This window comes from Acipenser ruthenus, chromosome 8, assembly GCF_902713425.1.
Source record: "Acipenser ruthenus chromosome 8, fAciRut3.2 maternal haplotype, whole genome shotgun sequence".
NCBI classification, from domain to species: domain Eukaryota; kingdom Metazoa; phylum Chordata; class Actinopteri; order Acipenseriformes; family Acipenseridae; genus Acipenser; species Acipenser ruthenus.
Genome location: NC_081196.1, coordinates 40,316,983 through 40,339,088, shown reverse-complemented (window position 1 = coordinate 40,339,088; position 22,106 = coordinate 40,316,983). Strand labels below are relative to the sequence as shown.

The window sequence follows — 22,106 nt, the reverse complement described above, 5'->3', positions numbered from 1 at the left end:
CACCAAACTCATTTCACGTGTGACCTGAATGCTCCAGGAGCATCTGTGCATTGAATAGCATGTTCGATAAATAATATTATTTCAATTGTGTAATCTGATAGGGACTTTAAGTTTAGGAAATGTGTGATGTAAGGATTAGGAAGTATAGATGTTCCTAGAGCATTTGCCTCTTGATGGAACGGAGACATGCACGTTGGTCTGGCAGTTGCTGATAATAAAAAATCAATTTAGAGAGATTATGATATCACCCAAGTTTGTATATATGAAACACAGACTGCAGTAAATCAGGTCTAGTTTATATAAGAAAAAAAAGGACCCATTTCTTCTTTATCTGCTTTGATTTAAATTCAGGTCTATTCCCCCAGCCACTGTTGGTGACTTTCATTGACCTCTGTATGCTTCATTTAACATTTAATTAGTATGAATTCCCTGGTCTAATGCCGCTCAGTAGATTGTCCTTTGTTTGATGTTGGTTTCTTTTTGAGAAGCTTCATGATTTATTGCCAGAAACAGTTTATGGTTCATGGATTTATTGATAATCTAGGAAGACAATAGCACTACATCAGAAAATGAATTGTGGCTATGGACAACAGACCCTGGCTACATGTTTGCAGATACTATCGGATGTGTACAGTCAAAAAATGTGAAAGCCCCTTATTAGCATTATTAACATTATTGCAGCCTCTTGTGCTGAAAATCTTTTGGTTCTTCGTGTTAATTCACGATATGCAAATAGTGTTACAGACATATGCTGTAAGGTTGTGCAGGTATCCAATGCTAACAATAAAAACATCTGGACAGAGCCTGTACTTCACCACATACAACACAATACAAACCTCTCTTTTCATCAGAGATCTTTACATAAAAATGAATCCCATGTGTGCAGTAGGCCCCCTGTCTTCACGTTGAAGAATTTCACGCAGACACAAGGTTGAAAAAGTCCATCAACTACTAAGTAAGTAACTGTGCACGAAGGTCTCATATTTCTCTGTGGTATAGTACAGTTGTTTGGTTTTTTTATTTTTTTACACTTACTGTACATGTCCAATATGAAATATCAGAGCTGGCACATGCCCTCCTGAGTCCAAGTCTTTTATTATATCAGGTACCCATTTTCATTTTATCTCATACTGTTATGACTTGTGAAAACATGTTTTTCCCTGTGTAAAGACATGTGCATCCTTTACAAGAACACTTGTAATAAAAAACACTTGAACGCACATGTTCACGTCTTGACCTAGTTGGCTAACATTCCAATGGAGAGTGCTTTGCGTTTGTACACCATCTAGTGGACATAAGAAGACATAGTTATTTAGAAGTTGTTTCAATGAGATTCTTGTACACCAGTTTGCACTGTTTGTTTTCAAAAAGATCACAACTATTGTTACATGTTACATGTTGTTAGCCGCAGTGCATGGGCAAGTACCTTTGTGATTTTTCATGGCTGGCTACTGCCCTGTATAGTATTCCCATTCAGTTGGTTCTTTTCTTAACAGAACATTCTTCATTCTTGACTAATTGGTACTGTTCATAGATACCCATAAATCTTCCAACGACCCAGCTGAAGAATGCAATTGCAGCAAGTCTAAACTAAGGATACCTTGCATACATACCTATTTCTCTTTCACAAATAAAGTTAAAGAAAACATTATGCAGTTTCTTCAATGTAAAGGGCACGATTTTTGAGGGTCTTTGTGATTGACACTTTAATAGAAATGCATAGTTCTTTAGATATAAAACAAAGTTAAAATGTTTATTATATTTTATTGCACAAAAACAACATATCATGGTAAGAAATAAAAAAAAGTTGTACAACACAAAAAATCCAATGCAAATAAATTATGTAAACTGCTTCAAACATTTATAACACAGTAGAAATATACTAATAAATCAATTCAATAATATAAATGATCCATTTATTTATTAGGAGGCAGGTGCTTTCAATATTGAACATTGGCACTTTACCATTTACCAAAGAAGTTGAATAATACTAGTTACTATACAATTTTGCAATAGTGCTTTATCCACTGGCCCCATTCTTTCATACATGCCCAGACTAAAAATAGTAAAAATATACATTCTGCAGAGCAAAATATACGATCAAGAATATTTACGTTGCAGCTTTTTAAAGATTAATGTGAAACTATTAAAAACAAAAGGGCAAATAGAAAGGTACAGTACTTTGCAATCAATGTTTTGTCATTATCCTTTGTCGGTATATACATGCATGTGGATATTGATCCCTTTTTGAAATCATGTTTTGCACAGGTACAGAATTTTGACAGTTTAGTGTTGGGTGATAAACATAAGAGAACAATCTTATTAGTCAAACAAGACAGGGTTGCCATAGCTACCTTGCAAGAAGCTCAAGGAAGGAGCATTGGCTGAGGGATGTCAACATCCTTGACACCCCTCTTAACTTATAGATGCCAAAATAAATAAATAAATAAATAAATAAATAAATATAGGAAATAATACAATACACTCTCCAATAAAAAAAGTAAAACAAAACACTTCATATTTTAAATTGATTCGTTTTTTAAAAAGTTAATTTTTTGTGTTCCATCTGTACTATTTACCTCTAAATTCGTTAACATACAGTAGTGTAGTAGTGATACTGGCAAAACAATGTCAGTACTGAGTATAAGATATAGCCAAAAGATACAGTTGTCATGATGAAACTGTTAAACATTTGCATATTAAGCAAGATATGTTGTGAATCTCTCACTGACAATATTGATGTAATCCATCAAGGAACCGATGACTGCTAATAAACATTGTTAGTTCAGTGCCAACTAGATCAAATTTAAGTACAAATAAATGCATCCATACATATAAAACATTTCACTGTAGCTTCAGTAACAAACGGTTTTCTTTTACTATTTAGACACTGTGCAATATGTTCCACTGCAGCTTTGTAGATCGAGCATACTACATACTAGTTACAGCTATTATGCATATCAATGACAGGTTTAAATAATGAGTCTAAAGTATACTCAACATGCTCAACCTTTGCAATGCCAATTTTAATCAGCCATTCTGCATTTAAAAGGCCTGAGCTCTTTATAGTTAGCTTAAAGAACTCTGAAATAGCAGTTATCTTAAAGGGGATAGGAAACACCTTTTGGTTTGTTTGTAAATGATAAAATAGATGGGAAAGCAATGTAATCTCAGGTTTGTTTTGATTGTTTTTGATTGGTATATGTCAAACAAGCTGTTTAAATTCCGCGGTCTATCAAACTGTAATCCGCCATTGCTGGAAATCACTCCTGTGACGTCACTGGTTGGAGAAGGCAGCGGGAGAAGGACGTGAAGTGTGTGAAGTCAGTGATTTCTCTCATGCAAACTGTTTGGAAAATGTCATATTTTAACATGAGATTCAAAGCTTTGTAATTGTGACTTACTGATGATGATTTTGTACAATATCATTATAACAAAGTAATTTCTATACAATTTACATGTAGCTTTTACATCAGTTGTCCAGTTTCCAAATGTCCATAGTACTTAGTAGTAAAGTAAATGCACTTGGCATCAGTGACCTGGGGCTGGTTGTACTAATGGGATCAAAAAACAGGATTGGATCCCAGCTCATTTTTAGCCAGATCAGATTGTGTACAAACACATTCCTCACGAGTCGGCATCACTGTGCAGTTACAGCAACTGCAAAAGAAATTGTTTGCTGTCCTGTTAGGATCCGGATTTCTCTCACTATCTGGATCAGATTCCCAGGAATCTGAATGCTTTCTTTCAGTTTCAATCGGGCCTATGATTGGCTCAAATTCATACAGAAAGTTTTTACCAATAGATTCTAGCTCTTCAAAGTCACTTAGTTCCAGTGCTCTTGTGAGATTTGCCATCTTTGTTTACACCCGCCGGTCGAGCGCTCCAACCAGTGACGTCACAGGAAAACTCTGTCAATATGGTGGAACACATCACAATTTAAGTGCCGGTTGCCATAGTTTTAAAGTCTTGTTTTAAAGTCTTTTATTGTGTTATACGATAAATACAAGGGTGTTTTGAGTGGGAAATGTTATCTTTAGCACTTGAATAATTTTAACGCACAAAGTCCCGCCGTTTCCCTTCCCCTTTAATTAATGTATTTGTCATTTTGTATGTCATTTTTAAACCTTTTTAAAATGTGGATGTTTAAAGCACCCCTGTGTACTCAAAAGGGCTCTCAAACATTCCGCTGCTACAGTGTAACCACGTACCTGTCCCCCTTACATCAGTAAAGAAAACACCACATTAAAGATCATATACTTACTAATGGAGTATGAGTGTTGCAGGGGGTCAGGTTAATGATTCTAGTGTTTCACCTAAACTTGTTTGAGAGCCCTTTTAAGGCCATGCAGGTGGTTCTGAGTTTAAAAAAAAAAAAAAAAATGTCATCAGGATGTGATGACTGAAAAACTATTTAACTATTTAATCATTTTGTGTGGCTTTAGGTTTTGTTGCTTGATATTGATTTATTAGCAAATCTGTATTTACTTGGCTTTTCAGCTTGCTTTGAGGTGCCTGGAGAATCTCAAGTGCCAGGACTAAACAACCTTCTTCGTTTTATTCAAGTCAAATCCTGTGTCAATTAGGGATGTAATAGTTTAAACGTTTAAATGAATAAACGATAACTTTTTAATAAACATTTAGTATATATCTATTTAGTTTAAACTACAGAAAAGTTACAACTGCTTTAAATATCATTGTGCATGCCGCATTGTGACAAACGGAAAATAACTTCCTTATTGAATGCATCACGTGGATGAGAGGAGCAGTTTTTGTTAGGGTCATATTATGCATCGACGTGATGAAAAAAACAGGCAGAAGAACTAGTAGGCATACATAATGGATCGTTCAAAAAGGAGCCATGTTTGGAATTATTTCAAAAAAGTAACTGAAACATCCGTTAAATGTAAACTATGCGACACAAAACTTACATATTCAAACAGCACTGGCACAATGCTAAATCATTTGAGACTCAAACACCCTTGTGTTTCTGCAGAGAGTAAAGACGGTAAAAAGCAAACAACACTGACACCGTTTCTGAAATTGCACGAAAATGCGGGCCACTGCAGGCTGAGAAATGATCTGAATTGTTGTGCACCATGGTAACAGAAGACATGCTGCCAATAAGTTTTGTGGAGGAATCGGGCTCTGTCAAATGAATAGCTTTCGTAGAACCGGAGTACCGTGTGCCTTCAAGACAAACAATAACTGCGCGCCTGGATTAACGGTATGAGGAATGTGTGAGTACGCTTAGTAACAAACTACAGGCTGCTGAAAGAGTAGCACTTACCACTGACTGCTGGACAGCACTTAACACTGAAAGCTACATAACAATAACGTGCCATTATATTGATGAAAAATGGGAGCATCAGTCTGTTGTTCTTGAGACAGAAAACATGCCTGAAAGACACACCTCGGAAAATCTGAAAGTCTGTTAATTGTTTTGTGCATACGCTACAGTTAGCAATAAATGATGGCTTTTCTGTCAGCAGTGTTGATCGAGTGATTGCTACAGCAAGCAGGCTTGTCTCACACTTTCACCACAGCACTGTTGCTGCTAAAGCCCTCGAGAAAAAACAAATGCAGCTTAAGCTAAAGCAACACCGCCTGATCCAGTCTTGCAAAACTCGGTGGAATTCAGTTCACGATATGTTTGAACGACTCACCGAACAACGATGGGCAATAACAGAGGCTGTGTGGTCCAGTGGTTAAAGAAAAGGGCTTGTAACCAGGAGGTCCCCGGTTCAAATCCCACCTCAGCCACTGACTCATTGTGTGACCCTGAGCAAGTCACTTAACCTCCTTGTGCTCCGTCTTTCGGGTGAGACGTAATTGTAAGTGACTCTGCAGCTGATGCATAGTTCACACACCCTAGTCTCTGTAAGTCGCCTTGGATAAAGGCGTCTGCTAAATAAACAAATAATAATAATAACAGCAGTGCTGTCAGATCGCACATTCACAAAACTGTCAGATGCTCGAACCCTTCAGCTACTTGATGACCTGTGGCAACTAATAGAAGACATCTTACCCATTCTCTCTGCTTTAAAATGTGCTACAACAGTTTTATCTTCAGAACAGTCTGTTTCAGTTTCAAGTGTGTATCCCATATCTACCAGTGTCATTAAGACTCACCTCAAAAGTGAGGCCGCAGTTGGTGAAAGTAAAAGTATTGTGGATTTCAACTCTGCAGTTAGGTGTTCTCTTGAAAAACGAATGACACCAAACGACACTGCTGTCATCAAAAAAACCTGCACTTGTAGCATCGATGTTGGATCCATAGCGCAAACACGTGCGTTTTCTTTCTCACAATGTACAATTAGTTAACGAGGGTGAGGCAGAGGCACCATCGAGTGCAAGGACTGAAACGGCTGAGCCAGCAGCAAAGTTACAGTGCAGAGAGACGGAGAGTGTGCAGAGTGGCAAGGCAATGCTCTTAGGAGATGACTACTTCCAAGATGCATCAGAGACTGTTGTAGAAAGTGAAGTAGAAAATTATTTTAAGGAGCCTTGCACTTCATTACAGTGCATTCCGTTGGAATGGTGGAAGTCGAATATAGAGCGCTTTCCCCAACTGGCAAAGGCGTATTTGTGCATTCCAGCATCATCTGTGTCCTCAGAGTGAGTGTTTTCCGCTGCTGGCATTGCAGTCAATCATTTGCACACAAGACTCACCCCAGAGCATGTAAACATGATATTTTTCTTAAACAAAAACAACTAAGTTGGATACCGAAACAATACAAGATTTTTTTTTTTTTGACTAAACTATAACTGAATTTGGATACAACGATACAAGATTTTTTTTTTTTTTGGACAAACTAGAACAACTGAATTTTAAACCAATATCAAAAGTAAATAACTTTTTAGCTTTTTAGTTTTGAAATAAGCATTTGGCAACTATTGAAAAACTGTTTTAAATCGTCTTTATATTGATTTTTGTTCTGGAGGGTTTTTTTTTTTACTGCATTACTGCAATGTGAGGAAGACGCAATTAAACTACCATTTTCAAATTAGCATTTCTGAATGAAAGTGAACTTTTTTGGTAACATTTAAAAAACTGTTTTGAATGGTCCTGGGTTCGTGTTCTTCAAATGGATCTGAAGTTTTTGTTCCACTGAAGTGTATTCTTTGTATCTTCAGTTTTGGATTGGTTTCTGGTGCGTACAACTTAAGCAACTTATTATTGAATTGTGTATGGAATGAGTATGCTGTATGTACTAGCGTCACTTAGTCTTATAGTTTAAACGTTTAAACTATTAAAAGCAAACGAGTATAAACGTGTACCCAATTAAACGATACTTACATCCCTAGTGTCAATGTTTCCCTTTAACTCTGCCAGCCCCACCTAATCTGTTTATAAATTATTAATGTCATTGATAATGATTTCGCACTACAGTATTACTGAGAAAATATTAATGCTTTGTTAAATTTGTTCCAGGGTAGGACAACTTTTAAAAGATAAAAGCTTAGCATGACATTTGCGGTGGCATTAACAAAGATCCTGCAAACCCCAGAGGCTGTCTCTTGTGATTCCTTTCCCATTTCAGCGAGTCCTCCCAGACTTTTCCTATTTGTCACAGCAAGGCCCTGGGTGCTTTCATTGGCATTCCAGTATAAGCTTAGAAACCCCTTGAAGGTATCAGCCAGCATGGACTTCATCCACCTTTGACACTGATTAATTGAACAGGATAGATTCGGGGTCCTGGTTTGCCATTTGGGCCATGTGTCGGAGAACGTCCTTTTTAGTTATAATGCCTAAGAGGCGCCTGGAGAGAAGAAAAAAAAAAGATTACATCAGTTTATGGAAACTACTTCGCTGAGGGCAAAACTAACTTGGAAAAAAAGCTCCCAGATACAATAAGAGTCATAAGCTGACAAAGAAAAGCTGTGGCTTTGTCGCTTCAGTAAATAGGAATGTACCACCAACTGGGAGATCAGAATGTAAACACACAAAGAAACATCAGTGATATTCATCCACCACCAGGCCTATATTACATTCACAGACTGCACAAGTGAAAATGTACTTTTGGCAAACTGACAAACGACACATGCCTCCATATATCCCCACATTCTGATACTTTCTATATACGTACATCGCCTCCACTGTAACCCCCAGAGGGGATATCATCTCCATCGGTAGGTATAAATGACTTACCCACTGCGGGTGACAAGGCACTGGCGGAGCCCCAGTTTGCGGAAAATGTCCACTACTGTCTCCATGGGGGTGTGGTCGGTCACTGTGAATGGGCATAGGTTGAGGATGCGTCGCAGCTTGAGGGACTGGGGGCTGCTGGCAGGTGACTGTGGGGCGTCCTCAATGAAGTACACCACAGAGCTACTCACAACACCATCCTGCTTCTGTCTGGCACTTTCTGACAAAGGTTAGCACAAGAACACAAGAAGAAGCATAAGCCAATTTCAAGCAATTATTAGGCAATAAGATGTATTGTTGTACTGTTTCAAAGCAAGATTGTGATCCACCTTTTGTGTGGATGTTTCCTGTAATATTTTTTTTTTAAATGCCATTACATAACTTAATCAGTTTTAGTAATTTATTATAATCTTTATGTCCAACTTTATTTAGATCCATCAGTGTGTGACAGGACACATGTATCTTAGGGCTTTAGCCAGCCCTGTTTTTTGTAACGGGTTTCCTAATACGAGGTTGCTTACTGATGGCCAGGAGGAGGTCTCTCCTCTGAACGAAGCCAATTAGTCGCTCTGACTCTTTGGACACCACCACAGGAAAGCCGTTGTAGTCGGTGTCTTTGATGAGAGTCTCCACGTCCTCCACAGTGGTGCTGTCCTGGGTGAGGACAACCAGGGGGGGCTCACTGCGCCGCGGCCGCATCACGTCAGTGGCCAGCGTGCGGTGCGTGAACTCGTCCTTCACATCCAGGAAAGGGTAGCCGTTCAGATGGATGTGCGATTCGTAGATGCCCTCCTTCCCAAAGGCATCTGCCACCCACTTGCTGGTGACAGCGGCAGCCATGAGGGGTACGATGTACTCCAGGCCCCCCGTCAACTCAAACATGATCACAACCAGAGACACTGTCATTCTGGTAACTCCGCCTGTGAAATGGCAAACACATGACCTTATCTGTTTATGTGCACAGTCATGATTCAATCAGAATGAGAATGATATTGTTAATTATACAAAAAAACAGTATTAATTGGAAATTAACCATGTTCCAGCAGCAGAGATCCCTGTGGGGCTCAGTTTAAAATCTGTTGTAATGTATATTATATGTAGGGCTTCTGATTTTCAGTGTTTTACTCCGACTTTTATACTCTCCTTTAAGAATTCAACTGATTCCTGTTAAGCCATTCATGCATTTTAAATGAAAAACTAAGACTTGCGATTTAAAAGCCTGTAAATTAAATCAATTTTACTATTAACACGTTTCTCAGTTGTGATTGAGAACAATGAATGGCTTAACAGGTATCAACTGAATTTTTAAAGGAGAGTAGAAAAGTCGGAGGAAAACACAGAAAATCAGAAGCCTTAGTTATATATTCTGTTTTTCGGGTTTTATTAATTGTATTTTTCAGTGCCTATTTTTAGCTATTTTCGAGTTTTATGTAAATTGTTTTTTTTCGGGGCTTTCGTTTTTGATATACTGTATAAAATGAGTGTTTTCGGTTAATTTCCAAAATGCTTGAGGTTTTGTTTTTTTTTCTGTCAAAATATGTATAGTAGTAACTCGACAGTATTTGCACACTTAAGTTGTACCTTCTTTAAATTGCTGTCTTCCACAACGAAATCCCTATGGTCACGGGCACATTCTTCTGGGGTTTTTGTGTGGAGGCATTTTTGTACATTTCGCCACAATTCTGTAATACAGCTTTAAATCCCGCTAACAAGCCTCCATCCTGATTCTAATCTCGTTTTAAATCTCGCAAGCGGAGTCTCCAACAGAAATGTAGGAATGTGCTGTCATTCAGTAGTTGGGACAGATTTAAAGTATTGTGAACAAATCAATGATAGATGCAAGTCAGGAAGGTGGGACATTGCCCAGCAGCACTGGGAAATGTATGTATTATTATTTTTGTAGTAGGTTTGATTTTCTAATGGGAATAGGGTAAAGTCAACGTGAATTGATTAATCATTTCCACAGTTTTTCCGGTGTTTTCCGGTGTTTATTGGCTATCCACCGATTTTTTTTTTGTATTGGGGGTGTTTTATCGGTTAAAACTGAAAATCAGAAGCCCTAGTTATATACAACAAGAGCTGTGATTATGTCAATTTCAAAGTAATGACTGTGATGCATGTAACTTCGTAACCTTACCCAAGCAAGCTGCAGCCCCCACCATGGCATACAGTCCTGGAGTAACACAGTCAGCGCCTGGTCGGCACCAGTTCTTGAAGATAATCCAGTCATGATGGTGGTAGGCCATCTGCTCTACACCTATTCCAACTATCCTGCCGGCAATAGCACCCACAGCCATACTGGGAATAAATAGTCCTGAAGGAATCTACAGACATGGTGGACCAGACCACAAGAATGAGTAGAATACATCACAGAAAATATTGTAAAAACTGTGTCGATAAATCATTGCCCCTAATAACAGTATTTTTTTGTCTAAATCCCTCAGGATATGTCACATTGCACCGCTTATTGAACTTCTTAACACTCTTTATCACTTGGTTCAAGTTAAAACTTTCAGATTCAGATGTTTGTAAATTATTTCCCTCTACTTCGTCAGTTACAGCGGCCTCTATGACAGTAAAACTAAGTGAAGTAGACAAATGTTTTAGCTCAGAAATCTGCTTTTGCTTTTTGAAGATGATATGTCCTCTATGAACTGTTTTATGTCACAAATCCCAGACATATACAAAAATGGCAGACGTCAAGTCATTAGCTTACCTTCATGCCAAAGGTGAAGATGGTGATGACAATTTTGAAGATGAGCGCCAGCGCGAGCTGCCACAGAGCTGCATAGACACCGGGGCCAGCAGGGCGGTCAGGGATATCATCTATGGGCCGGGTCATGTTTGAGTCATTGATGTAGTCGCAGAGCTGGGAGGACTCAAGCGCTCCACAGTCGTTGAAGAGCTCCGAGATTAGCTCGCTAGTGCTGCGCCGTGTGTATGGGTTGGGGAAGGCCACAATGGCAGTGATGGCTGTCACTGCAATCACCTCCAGCACAGGGTACTTGCCCAGCAACGTGGTCTTGCGACGATGGCACCAGGCAATGTTGCCGCGGACAAAGAGGGTCCCCCATAGCCCTCCGAAGACGCCCAGCAGGATGAAGGGGAAGAGCTCTGCCATGTACCAGGGGGTGTGGTACTCCACATAGAACAGCACCAGCCGGCTGTTTCCAAAGGGGTTGATGGAGCGCAGGGTAAAGGCTGCTACCAGAGCTGCAAAGAAGGATCTCCACAAGGTCTTCAGTGGGAAATAGTAGCTCACCTACAGTAGGAATGGTGAGTTAGGGATGTACAGCACATCTAACTTTTTTAATCATGATCTTTTACAAATGCATTAATTAATTAAAGGGTATACATACACATTTTAATTGTAATTTTAATTGTAATTTTTGTTTGCAATAATTCTACATATGTAGAATTTATAGATTTTATATTTTTTCTCCCTAACTTGCTTGAATGTTGTCTGGCATGTGTCTGCTTCCTAATTCCAGATAACAATTAGAAACATTGTAAGAGACAAATATAGAGCAAAGAATATAGTCGGCACAGCCTAATCGGGATACTGATGGTTCCTCCTACCTCCAGACTATCATTTCTCCCTACACCCCCTCTCGCTCCCTCCGCTCCTCCACCACCGGCAGATTAGCTGTACCCCCACCTCTGCTCCCTCGCTTCCACAGCCCGCTCCTTCTCCACCCTTCCCCCTCAATGGTGGAACAACCTACCCACGGATATTAGGACTGATCAGTCCCTGACCACCTTCCGGCCCCTCCTCAATACACACCTGTTCAGACAGCATCTGTAAACCTCACAACTCTCGACTATACTGGACTATATGGCACTCAATTGTTCCAGTACTTGCATCAGCTTGTACTTGCACTGAACTGCTCCATACCTTGCCGCATTCTACTGCTGCTCTTAATTATAACTACTTCTCGTATATTGTACTTGATTTTACTATAGGTATCAGTATCACGTTTTTTGTAATTGCTCTTAATCGAAATCGTTCTCATCCACTTATCGTACTTACTATGTGCTCTTAATGGACTTTACTCGTATAAGCAAATATTTTTGCTATAAGTTAACTGCTCTTAGTCGAATTCGCTCCTAAATATAATTATTTATTGTGTTCTTTATTTTGCTCTTATTTGAATTTGATCTTATTTCCTACAGACCTTACTGTACCTTATAACTGCCCTCATCAGTAATGTGATATTTTGTAATATGATACTTTGTAAGTCACCTGGAGAAGGATGTCTGCTAAGAAATAAATAACAATAATAATAAATGGGATACAACTCTGGGAGACGGTTCTTCCCAATGCTATTTATGTCATTTAATTGGGACGTCAGTTTGGATACAGTATTTTCAAATGATGAATAGAGATTGCTTTTCAGAGCAAGACAGGTCACGTAGCACAGTGCAGTGAGTGCAGTGAGGTTGTGATTACACTGTGACTGGCTGCTGTTGCAAAGAAAGTTGGCGTGTCAACATCGCAGGTGCAATTAAATTTGTTTAGGAATAAAAAATAAAAAAACATTGACTCGTATTTTAAATTATGTAATTAACATTTAATCATAATGGGATGTGATTTAGTTATTTTCCTTTTCATTAAATTAAAAAAGTGTGACTAAGCAGGGCTCTACATTTAGATTTTTTACTACTGGCCCCTTGGGTCACTGAGGTAGTGTTTTTACTAGCCCAGATACAATTTTGGTCAGACACCAAAATCTTGCAAAACAAAACAGTAAAATATATTCAATCTTTTCTCAAATTACTTTGTTTAATGCCAACATTAGGAGAACCGTGCAGAATTGCGTAAACTGCATTCTCCTACTGAAGGCATTCATTAAATTAGCGAAGTGCTCCCCCAGTGCTTTCTTAAAAAAAAATTAAAAAAAAATAAAAAAGTGTCAAATAAAAAAGTGGCTAAGAACAGCCTTTAAATATATGCTAATGTATTATTTCAGCCATTTAACATTGGCATGCTTGTCAGAAAATGAAAATACTGTATTCAAGATTTGAAAATGTATGTGTACAAATGATACTCATTTTTTTACAAGCAAACCCACAACCGAGCTGTTACCATATGGTAACAGCAACGCTAAAAGGTTAATGGATTTATACTAATCCTAATAATAAACACTACTCAAACAATAATCATAATAAAAATAATCGTTCTCAGATCGTTGTCGCTTGTAGCTTCTCCCAAGTCAGCACCACTCTTACTGCTGATATGAACGAGCCCTGTAAAGGTTGTGAATGGCATTTCTGACCTGAACACATTGTATCCCAAATCAAAACGTCAGACAATTCGATCCCGTTGTCCAGCTTCCATGTGGCGTATCTGGGTATTCATCGGTGCATCTTTTTTTCGCTGCAGTCACAGCAGCAGACAAACACCTGCTACCTTGCGAACTATTAATGTGAGACTGGATATGAGGGCAACTAAATGTTGAATTCCCAACAAAAAAGCTGCTGTTTAATCTGCAGGTCTGGGTAACTGACATTTGTTTCACTGTCATCATGAAGCCAGATTAAGTCTTTCTTCCACTCCACTCTATAGTTTTGTCTTATTTTTTTTTCATAATTACTTTCTTTATCTTTATTGATTTAAAAATGTTACTTTTGGCTTATTGGTACAGTTGGTTGCTTAGTTGTAAAAAAAATAAACAAATTGTAAAAAATTGCCATGTCAAGGTAACGTGTATTACCAACAGCTCTTCAAATACGACTTACTGCGGGAAAGTTCGGACGAGTTCAGTTACGCCGTTATCGGGTGGAGGGAGGGGTGGTGGGTGGCTATGTAGATTTGTTTTTTTCAACTTTTTGGCACACTGATCCATTTTCCTGATTTCATGAAACGGAAGCCATGTGCACTATATTATATACATTATAAAGTTAAATAATGTTACCTGCCCAGTCGGGCCTGTGGTGCTTCATAACTACCGGCCAAAATGCGATCTCTACCGGCGCCAGGCCATGGTCAATGTCGAACCCTGCTAAGGTCATCTCAACTGCCTCTCATTTAATTGGGACAACCGTTTATATGGGATATTTTTCCTTCTCTCGAGGTGTCCCAATAAAGCGGCGCTGACTGTAGCATCAGGGATCAAAACCACTCAAAATGATTGTAAACATCATATAAATGTAAAGACATTGTTGCATAAGATTTTCACGGCCTAATAATAAACCTGATAATAAACCAGACTGTTAAGCGAACATTTTGCATAAGATTTTTGGGGGGCTGGCAGAGGGTGTGAACTGCATCATAAAAACGTGGAAACAATATATTTGTAAGAACATCTCGTACCTCCTCAAGGCTGAAAAGTACTCCTCCGATCGGAGCGCCAAAGGCAACCGACACTCCAGCAGCAGCCGCAGCTGACAAAACCTGAAACATACAAAACTGTGCATCAGAAACACAGAGCACATATACTGCACACTACACACAATGCTATTGTTTGTTTTACTATATTTTTGTTTCATTTTCTTTGTAAGGACAGTGTACTGTAAATTTCAGAACATAACATATTATTTTACAAAATATTGGGAGAATGTCTGTGCATTCTATACAAGTTGCATGTTATATATGCACAGGTTTTCTGTTTCGATAGGCTTGTATAAAAAGAGCGTTATACAAGGGATGAAACCCAAGGCTGCAGTTATGCGTGTCACACACAGGTGTGTATTATACAAAGGTTGACATTATACACATAGCGCACAAAGCATTCTTTAAATTAGACAGCACAAAAATGACACATACTTTGTTGTATCAACACTGCCTGTCCACAACCTTTTTCTAAGCTTCATGTTTCCCAATAACAGGTATTGGATTTTAGGTGGCAGACAGTGGATTAATGCACTAGCATGTCACCTGGGAAGGGACTGAAATTCAGCTTCGGTCACAAGGAAAATTTGCTTCATGGTCTTAGCTTTGCCATCCACACAAAACCACCACACGTTTTTTTTTCAACTTTGTAAACACTGGACAATATTAAATGGGACCAAGATTTACCTCTCTCCGCTTTGCCTCATTCTTGCTGTACTTGGAAAAGAGGCCGCTAAAGAGGTTGCCACAGCAACAGGCCACATGAACAAGAGGCCCCTCCTTCCCCAAGCTGAGCCCTGAGGACACGGCCAGCACCAGGGTCACCGTCTTAATCAGGAGGGTCCACTTTCCCAGGTAGCCTCTGATGATGAAACCACTCAGGATGGTCTTGATCTAGAAAACAGTTTATTTTATTAGTACTGAAAATAAACTATAACACTTTAAAAAAATTAAATTAAAACATAAATGTCACCTGACACCTGAAAAAACTTTTTTTCATAAACAATACAGCATCAACAATACATTAGCAGTAGTGGTAAACAGGGTAGTATGTAGAGTCATTCCTAGCAGTTTGCACTATTCTTGTATTATGAACATTTACCTTTGGTCTTCTGTAAATTTCCAGTAAAAACTCAAATTAAAAGACTTAGTAAGTGTGGATCCATTCAACTTTAAAGGAGACAAAATGTGTTTTATATCTCAGTACTGAAAACTCACATGCTAAAATATGATTTACAGTTTGGATTTAAGTACTTCATCTTAACAGCCAGTAAAATAAAAAAATTAAAAAATGACCACCCAGAATGATATTTCATAAGTATAAAATAGACTGTAAACATAGTCAAGCATGAGTTTCCCATTATCTCTGCATCAAGTGGGGTGAAGTGAACGGCGTCAATATGGCAGCTTGACAGAAACAGGTCACGCTTTACACTAACAGGATAATAACAAACAGAAATGGCTGTGTAAATATTGTGGTAATTTCCTATAATTTACTCAAGTTATACTAAAATATCTGTCAGGAGTTACGGTTAGGGCAAGGTTGTGATAATTAAATGTAATATTAAAAACACAACTTGGTAACTATTTAGAACAATTACAAATAATTATCACCTGGTAAATTTAAACTATCACCCTGAAATAGAGCTATGCTATCAGTACAGCTTCTTTATGGAACTTGGTGCAGAAACAGAAGATTGGTCTTCCATTTTTAGGATGATTTAAAATAAATGCACATTTTACCACAGTAAAGTTTCCTTTACAGTTCCTCACCTCTGGAATCCCAGATCCACAGGCATATGGGGCGAAAACTCGGACTAGAGACACTGCCAGGAAAGCAAAGGTGAGAGCCCACATCACGTACAGGAAGTAGTTCAACACATAAGCGCTGGCACCCTGTAAAAGATCATAAAGGGTAAGAATTATTAAATAAAAGCATTTCATTTAAAAAAAAACAAACAAAAAAAAAAAACACATGGTGCAAAATAAACCTCCCTAAACACAAAAATAAACAGTTTTGTACTCCCGTCATCTAACTGCTCACCTCCGATCGTCCGACCATAAGCTCGGACCATTTCTGCCACTGAGGGCACTTGTCCCGGTCGTCAAAGGTGGTCTCGTTGGAGGTCCAGCAGCACTGCTCATGGCTGTACCAAAACGCAGAGAGACACACGCCCTCTTTCAAATCTGTCATCCAGTCCACTGCTAGATCGATCACGCCTGCCAGCGTACCTGAGCACAATCAGGTAAAGAAAAAAAAAAAAGGGTCACCACACAATGACTAAAGGGTATGCAACTAGTCCAGGATGTAACATACAATTCCTATCATACAACAGTTTAAACCATTACAGGTTACTCTTATCCACGTGTCCTGAAACAAATCAAAAAGATACATGGCGTGTGTGTTAATTTATGTTTATTCCTAATCTTGTGTTTCAATCGTGGATACATGTAAAACCATTAAAATAATGCTCTACAGATGTAGAAACCAAGTTAATCCCTCCCCATGCAGGTCATCAGTAACGTTTTAAGGATTAAAGGTCGTACCTGCCATAAGCCCAATTAGGAGCATCACCACCCATCCTGACCAGGCATCCAGGAGACCTTTTATGAACTCCCATATTGATTCTTTGCTTTTACTGGCAATCTAGAAATAAAAAGGAGATAATTGGATAGGAAACAGGGTGTAAAGTAAATACAGTTAGCGTTAATATAAAGAAAATATTATTTGGTGAAAGAAATCATGAAGGGAAAGTTTCAAATGGCATGCAGAAACTGCAGAGTAATACCTACGATTGACCATGTAGGAACGATAAAAACAGAAACGATAAAAATGCATATTTTTTAAAACTCTTCCGAACCAAATAAAAACTACAAATTTAGCCCATATGTATTATATATTATTTCTAGTGTCTGGAAGGGATGGGGAATGTTTGACAAGTTTGAGTGTTAGTATACCAGGCTGCAACTGCAAAAACTTTTTGAACCAACATTTTGAGATCATCGCACTTTCGTCACTCCAAGTGTTCTGGGGTAGTCGTGATATGTGCTTGGACATGATCACGAAAACACATGCACATATATTTGTGCATACATGGTTATGTTACACAGAATATTTTGTTTAATTTTCAGCAAGTAATATATTTGAGAGAGACCCTTTTCACCCTTTTAAGTTAATATGTGTTTTTCCCCCCAGTTACAAACCTTAGGTGATACTTGAAAACCAAAACAAAACAAAAAAACATTCAAGGGAGAAGCAGCTGAATCCTACTGGTATAATTTTAAAGTCTGAAGCACTACTGTTATCAGGGCACGGCTCACAGGACAGTGGGCTGGTAGTTAAGAGGATAGATTATTAGATTTGTATTTATTACAGTTTTAAATGTATATAAATATATTATTACTTCTCATTGATCTTTGCTTGGTCTATCAGCAAATGATTAGCAGCCAAAACTCATCAACTGATTTATTGTATAATATGTGCTGAGTCAAGAACCTATTGGAATTGTTGTATCACATCTGGACAAGTTTGGCTCAATACATTCTAAAAAAGCTGTGTTGTGCATTAGTTCCATTACCTTCCTGTGTCGGTCTGTGTCCCGGGATTTCTCTCTCAGCCAGTCGATGGTGTGGAAGTCCTCATAGGTCCCTACGTCTGGTATGGGCTCATCCAGGAAGTCCATGAGATTACCAGAGCCATTGATTTCTCCCGTGGAACCCATGTCGGAGCCTGCAGGGAAAAAAAAAAGTATTTTAGAGTCAGTTAAAAAATACTTATACAATAGATATGTTGTTGGCAACTGGGTTTTGCTGCAGTCAAAAATGCAAAAAAAAAAAAAAAGTCCTCCATGTTTAGGATGAATTAGGCAAATAATGTTAATAAAACATCTGTCAAGGGCTTTGCAAAGAAAAATAATAATAATTCACGCAAGTCATTGACAGAAGAGTTCAAGTGACTTACGCTTCTACAAAGCTTTTCAAAAATAGTTTGTGTCCCAATTATTTTTGAAAAAACAAGTTCTCCATGTAAGCTCAAGTACTGTGCTAGGAATGGAATATAAAGCATACTTCTATGAATGTAAATGTAAATACTTTAGCCTACGACTAAAAGTCCTTAAACTAACAAGATTAGCTTAATTGTATTCAGTGACAGCTTATTCATAATGAATCGAGCTTTTTCTTTTATATATTGTTGAAGTTGCACAGACACTTGCCTAAGCAACCCCCAGAGACTGTCTTGACACAGCGGACTGCAGACGCTGCTTCTGTAGACAGCCAGGAACAAAACCAAACTAGCCCGACAGTTTAATATCAACAGAGAAACACACTTCTTTAGGTCCTTCATGTTTTAACGGTTAAAATACAGTTTTGCTAACAGGCACCGAATATTACAGTTTGCATTCGTACAGTTTACCTTAGCGTATTGATTCTGAAAACAAAAGGCCGCGTTAACGAAAAGCTACAAATAAATTATTTATTATTGAGCCGTGTTCTTTTATAATAAGTGATGTTTTTCAAATGCCAACATAAAATAAAAGAACATAAATGTATTTTGGCCTACGATATTTTATGACTTTCAAAGGACTCTGTAAATATTCGTATTGTTGCACCTGCTGGATTTGACAAACAAACAAAAAAGTTACCATACCTACACCAACAACTACCTTGAAGTAACTGCTTCAAAACACTGCTGGAATCACTATCCCAATTTGCCAAAACAGCTCCTACCTGCAGAGTTGTACCAGCTACTCTATTTTGTCACATTGGTTTGGTTACAGCATCCTTCCTGTGATGCAGGACAGCAGATGGGAGAAATGTCAGTGGCAGGAAGCAATGCTGAGCACGTGACACACCTAATTATTTTATCCTCCTTATGCTTCTGGTTGACGTCTATTGAAACTGATCCACGGCCAAAACTCATACACAGGGAACGTCACTGTTCTCCCTGGTGATCTGGGGCATGTATGTAAAGAAATAAAATATATATAGACGTGGAAATCTGATTTGGTAACAACGCTGTCTGTCTTCCATGCATTACGAAGTGGATAAGCGCTGTACTACGGTCTATTGGGCAGCCGAATGTCTCTATTTGTTATTATTTATTTACTTTGCTTTGCTTTCCACATACTTCACAATGGAATCATATATCTTATTATTTTATATTTTATAGTGGTGTAGTTGGGAATCAATTATTATTATTATTATTATTATTATTATTATTATTATTATTATTATTAGTTCACAGTTATGGACTTTCCCTTAATTTTAGGAATGTTGATTAATATACTTCACGTTCACTCGTGAGGTTACCTTCCTCCACTTTTTGGCGCAAGGTTCTGGTTTAGGTTTGGTAACTGGCCTCTGATGCACCAGATTTATAAATGACCACAGAAAGTGGTTTCTAACATAGGCTCAAGCCAGTTACGCAGCGACATCACCCAGGAGACATCCTTGTCACCACACGTGTTTCACTTTCACTCGGGAATTATTTGTAAAAGCGCTTCATTTTAAAATACCCTTTTCCAGAAGAAGGTACTTTAAACATGTAGCCTTGGAAATACGTTTGAATGCTGCCAATCTTTGTGTCGCGGTTTCTATTTTATTCTAAGGTTGGATTAAGGTTACAAAATGTTGCGAGAAAATGCACTTTTTCCATTAACAAGATTCAAACCCAAATAATGTAGCGACTGCCCGTTTGTTTCAAACTGAAGCATTGTATTTTAGCGTTCACGATAAGCACTTAAAAAAACGATATTACATATTACTTGATTTTATTTAATATTTTTTTGTGTGGGGTGCTATTTTCTATGACTGACAAGAATTTTTGGTAAAACAGAAATGCAAACCCCTTTTTTAATGCTTTTATTTTTATTTTTGCTACCACTACAGTGTAGAGACGCATACTTATTTTTTCTACCTTATAAGACCAATCTTAGTATTGCACGGGTAAAGACTCAAGCATCTGCTTAGTATTGCATGGGTAAAGAGTTAAACACGGGTTAAGAGTTAAACATCTGCTTAAAATAATATGCTATCCCTCTTTTTTATTTGTTTTCATTTTGTTTTTGGTTTGCCGAGGTACAGTGGCACTTGCTTTGACATTCACATTCATAATTTCAGAAATATCCCTCTTCAGTTCAGGATAGCAAGAGGATGTGACAAGGGAGGAAGCTTGTGCAGGTGCCCTGAAACAGAGAGAAGAAAACTGTGCAATAATGCAGTACACAAACACCATTGAAATATGTGTAAGTGTAAAACAAGCATGGTTGTAGGACACTACAGCTTGTATCATAGATACAGATATAGTAGATGCTTTAGCAAAAAGGAACAGTGAAAAAAAATAGATTATTAAGCACTTCATGTATATTTAGGTATTTGGCTGGACAGTGCTTTGTTTTTTTAAACCTCTATTGATAAAGTTCAATCTAAAGTTAAATCTAGAATTGTTTTTCTGTTTCGCAATAAATCATGCTTTAAAGGCTCTGCTAGGTATACTCTAGTCCAGATGTCTGTTCTTCCAATACTGGATTAAGGTGATGTTGTCTACAAAATGGCCTTGAAAGCTGCTTTGGAGAAGCTTGATGCTTTATACCATTCTGCTATAAGATTTATAACTGGTGCTGCTTATCTTACAGTGGCCACCACGTCTTTTGGCATGAGAACCACTACTTTAGATAATCAAACAGTCACATCCGTAGTGTGGTTTCTGGAATGCAGGATCATAAGGATCGTAAAGTTCATGTGTCATGATGAGACAAGCACGAAACAGCTAACATTTTACTAGAGAAAATCTTATACCAAATGTCTTATGAAATAATACCATGTTATACTAGGTAAGAAACTGACACGAGAAATGAAAATGCACAGTGGAGTTCTTTGTCGTCGCAATTCTGAGGCATTTAGGTTAATACTGAAACTCTCCCATACTTCACATTGGAGAGAGTATTAATTGGTTATTTTTAGACATGAGCTGCACTGCACAGTAATACAACATAAAATATGTGACTGCAGTTACCAGAATACAGCAGGGTATTTATTTTTTAACTACATCAGTTTTTTTTTACATTATTTACTATGTTCAACACCGCATAAATGCATTGAAACAGTTCACAAAAGGAAAAAAAAAAAAAAACCAGGGTGGTTTACGAGTATATCCCTGTACTGAAGCTGCACTGTCAGGTAAACCAAAGCATGTAAGAAACAAATGAAACCCTTAGCTTCAGGCTTACCTTCTGATGCCATCTTCCGAAAAAGCAAACAAGCCTTAATTGCCCACAGTGTTTGATCACAGAAATATTTTCACTGAGCACCCTGTATCAGCTCATTGAGTTGTAGTTCTGGCCCACTTGTCAAATCTTCCACAAGCTAAATATAGATGGAGCAAGAGTGAAACAATCCCACAATGCACTGCATGCACAGCTGCTGTTGTCATGATTTGCCTGCTTCCCATTTTACTCTGAACAAACTGCTTGACGGCAGCCCTTTAACCAAAGCTCTGCATGCTTTACAAAGATGTTTACATTTTTTCTCTGTTGCATGTGTGTCAGACATTACCTGCCCATACCTCTTTTGGATTATTTAATGACTATTTCATTGTTGGAAAATCTCTAAACAAACCCTGTTTGT

General features: G+C 38.1%; 1 protein-coding gene across 5 annotated transcripts; it reads right to left on the bottom strand.

The window, feature by feature from the left end:
• Nucleotides 1-1,734: 1,734 nt before the first annotated feature.
• Nucleotides 1,735-21,864, bottom strand: LOC117407204 (H(+)/Cl(-) exchange transporter 4-like). Of its 5 annotated transcripts, XM_034011911.3 has the most exons (13): nucleotides 21,710-21,862; nucleotides 20,587-20,665; nucleotides 18,059-18,210; nucleotides 17,028-17,127; nucleotides 16,525-16,712; nucleotides 16,254-16,376; nucleotides 15,168-15,374; nucleotides 14,463-14,543; nucleotides 10,866-11,411; nucleotides 10,287-10,473; nucleotides 8,671-9,069; nucleotides 8,153-8,369; nucleotides 1,735-7,763 (listed from the first exon to the last, which is right to left on the bottom strand). In XM_034011911.3, the coding sequence occupies exons 3-13, from the start codon at nucleotides 18,200-18,202 to the stop codon at nucleotides 7,673-7,675; spliced, it is 2,283 nt and encodes a 760-aa protein (XP_033867802.1). In that variant the 5' UTR covers nucleotides 18,203-18,210; nucleotides 20,587-20,665; nucleotides 21,710-21,862; the 3' UTR covers nucleotides 1,735-7,672. The 5 variants fall into 5 exon arrangements, with proteins under 5 accessions (XP_033867802.1, XP_033867798.1, XP_034778670.1 ...); XM_034011907.3 differs by lacking the exon at nucleotides 20,587-20,665 and having other exon boundaries at nucleotides 21,710-21,864; XM_034922779.2 differs by lacking the exons at nucleotides 20,587-20,665; nucleotides 21,710-21,862 and adding an exon at nucleotides 19,129-20,578.
• Between the last annotated feature and the right edge of the window lie 242 nt (nucleotides 21,865-22,106).

What these genes read in the sequence shown, in the direction of transcription:
- LOC117407204 (XM_034011907.3), bottom strand. An exon ending in TACTTTTCAGCCTTGAGGAG is followed by an intron (nt 11,412 to 14,462) that starts GTACGAGATGTT and finishes TTCCTACTGTAG; the next exon opens with GTGAGCTACTATTTCCCACT. An exon ending in AGACCTCCTCCTGGCCATCA is followed by an intron (nt 8,370 to 8,670) that starts GTAAGCAACCTC and finishes AACCTTTGTCAG; the next exon opens with AAAGTGCCAGACAGAAGCAG.